Source organism: Perkinsus marinus (genome assembly GCF_000006405.1).
Source record: "Perkinsus marinus ATCC 50983 genomic scaffold scf_1104296968684, whole genome shotgun sequence".
NCBI lineage: Eukaryota > Perkinsozoa > Perkinsida > Perkinsidae > Perkinsus > Perkinsus marinus.
In genome coordinates this window covers 1-2551 of record NW_003203075.1, presented here as the reverse complement: position 1 = coordinate 2551, position 2551 = coordinate 1, and the positions used below count along the sequence as shown (strand labels likewise).

Here is a 2551-nt window from a genome sequence, read left to right as displayed (position 1 = left end):
CGCTCTTTACGAAAGCGTTTTCTGCTATCCTCAAAAACTAAAATAACAACAGGTCTTACAATGCAGAAATCGAACTACGCAGCTCAAGGCTGGCGCGGGATGATGGGTTGAAGCCACATTCACCATCACACTCGAAATTGCCATTGACCTTGACAAAGTGCTGCAATATAACTATGTTTTGAGATGTATGACACTGTCAACAATGGCCGCATCGACATGAACTACTGGAAGCGGATAGACCCAGGTGTCTATGTGGAGTCCGACGAAGATACGCCAGTCGAACAGAGAACTTCCTATGTTGTGCAACATGACCGTGAAAGTCGAATTGATGCCAACCCCTTTCGGCTTCCCACTGCTGTTGAACATGGACGCATTCATACCCATATTGAAAAGGTCACCAGCATGGACATATCCTGGCAATGAATAGTTGTAGTCGGTGATCGTTTTGATACGAGAGGTCAGTTTGAGCTGCCCGCTCAAAGTGATATCAGACACATATCCTGGTAGTTTGGGATCGTATTTGCCTTTGCCGCCCCCTGACGTACACATAGTGACCACTCCATCTAGTAGAAGGAATATTAGTGTCTGCTTCAACAACATAGCACAGCCACCAGTCACCGCTGTCAAAGCCGTCGCATTCCCTTGATTCAAAGTGGTTTTTATGCCCAGCACAACCGTCTTTGTTGGGATTTCCACGTCGAAGATGTTCAAGTCCATAGCAAGCTCCATTGTATCCGCTGCATCGTAAGTTCCATTCACACAGTACTTATCAGCAGTCTGCTTGAGCGTAGGGGAGCAGCCCGCAGGTGTTACGAAAGGGACCGAGCTTCCGAGAGGCAGCCCGTTCGCACTCTTTGGCAGTTCAACCGTGAGAAATTGAGTCTTCTCGGAGATATCGCCGAATCGTCTCGGCTTCAGGAAGAGCTGGCACTGAGCCGAAGGGAAACCCACAAGGGCTACGCAGTATAGGAGTCTGGCTGCCTTCATTGGTTTTACAAATTTCCTGAAGCTGGTGGAACTGACAGAATCCATTTTCGGAGAACTCTCTCAGAGAACCTGGACAACGGCTATGCTGTGACTGCTGTGCCGAGCACGCATGGACAACTTATCCCTGCGTGCTGCACAAACCGGTTGCTTCCAGCAGGAGAGGCATCGGCTTCCGAACTCCATCGACGTGTGCAAGAAGTCCCTTTGAGAAACGGAAGACTTTGGGATGCTGAGATCCGTATTCTTTGGCTTTGCAGAGGGCCCTTACAGGCGGCACTGCTGAATTAGCATTAGCAGTGCTGATACTATCCGTTGTGCTCGATTGCTCACGCTCGCACAGCTGATCCTGCCTCTCCCCGATCACGGCGAGTGATGTGCAATACACAATGGGATAAGATTCCTGAAATTACTAGATGCAGTACTTTCAGTTCCCAGGCACATAGCAAAATTTCGAGGGCAAAATGTTGATGAGTGTTTTTCAATGGGAATGAATATTACGACATACGCAACAAGTTGGCTTTTACTACTCACGGGCTCGAACGACGTGTGCCTTTCGACTTGCCTTATTCAGGATATCTCAATGAACATCCCAAATTGATCACGAATGTCGCCACAGACAACAACTTGAACGGGGTGTTTGATATTTACTTACCGCATCAGATGCATTATACGCTCCCTGGTGAGGCCGTCAATTAGTGTTGGAAAATATGCACATAGTCAACTACGTGTGTTGGTGACAATATGAAAATTCTGAAGAATTCTCGGGAAATTCTCGTTGATTTCTGTACATTTCTACCCGAATTCACATGTGAACTCCTATAATTAGTGAGGAAATTGTGGGAAATTCTTGCTGATTTCTGTACGCTTCTACGCAAATTCGCATATGAGCTCCTATAATTAGTGGGAGACCTCCTGAGCTCAGTTGAGGAGAGCGAACGTATTTGGAAACACTGGTTGGTGAAGTTTCAAATCGAGTTGCGTTGTCGGTTAAGCCGGGCATATCACAACCCAAGGGATAGGTGTGATTAAGGAAGCATACTTAATAGTGTACACACATACAGTGGGTGTCGATGTGATTTGAAAATGTATGTTATTTTGTGAAGTTAGTTGCGAGTCGATTTAGAACTATATTGCACATGGAATGTAACGATGGCTATGAACATGTGTCGTGATGAGTTTACTCCTTTCGGACTGTGATAGCGACAACTTGTTCACTATCATTTGTCCTACAAAATAACACACATTTGCATATCGAATTGACACGTACTGTAAGAGCGTCATAGCTACAGCCTTGCTGGATAATACTATAGCGTGATTCACGCTGCGTGGACAACTGGGACGAGAGGCATAATAGTTGGGTTGAATGTCCGACATCGGGAATATACTTTGTTGGACCTAAAAAGTGCACTCCCCGAGAAGGCTTTCGCATCCTGTTTTCAGCGCTGGATCACCCGCCGCCTCCGCCGATCATGCCAAGGGAAGTGGCGAAGTTGATTGGCGTCGGTAGCCATCCTATATCGACTCCGCCGAACAGAGAGCTAGTTTGCAGTGCAAACTTTGCACG

The 2551-nt window shown here is 46.8% G+C and overlaps 1 protein-coding gene across 1 annotated transcript; it reads right to left on the bottom strand.

Moving 5' to 3' along the window:
* Positions 1-34: 34 nt before the first annotated feature.
* Pmar_PMAR013863 (hypothetical protein) lies at positions 35-1051 on the bottom strand. Its single transcript, XM_002768324.1, has one exon. It carries the CDS (start codon positions 1030-1032, stop codon positions 172-174), a length of 861 nt encoding a protein of 286 aa, XP_002768370.1. The 5' UTR covers positions 1033-1051; the 3' UTR covers positions 35-171.
* Positions 1052-2551: the final 1500 nt, after the last annotated feature.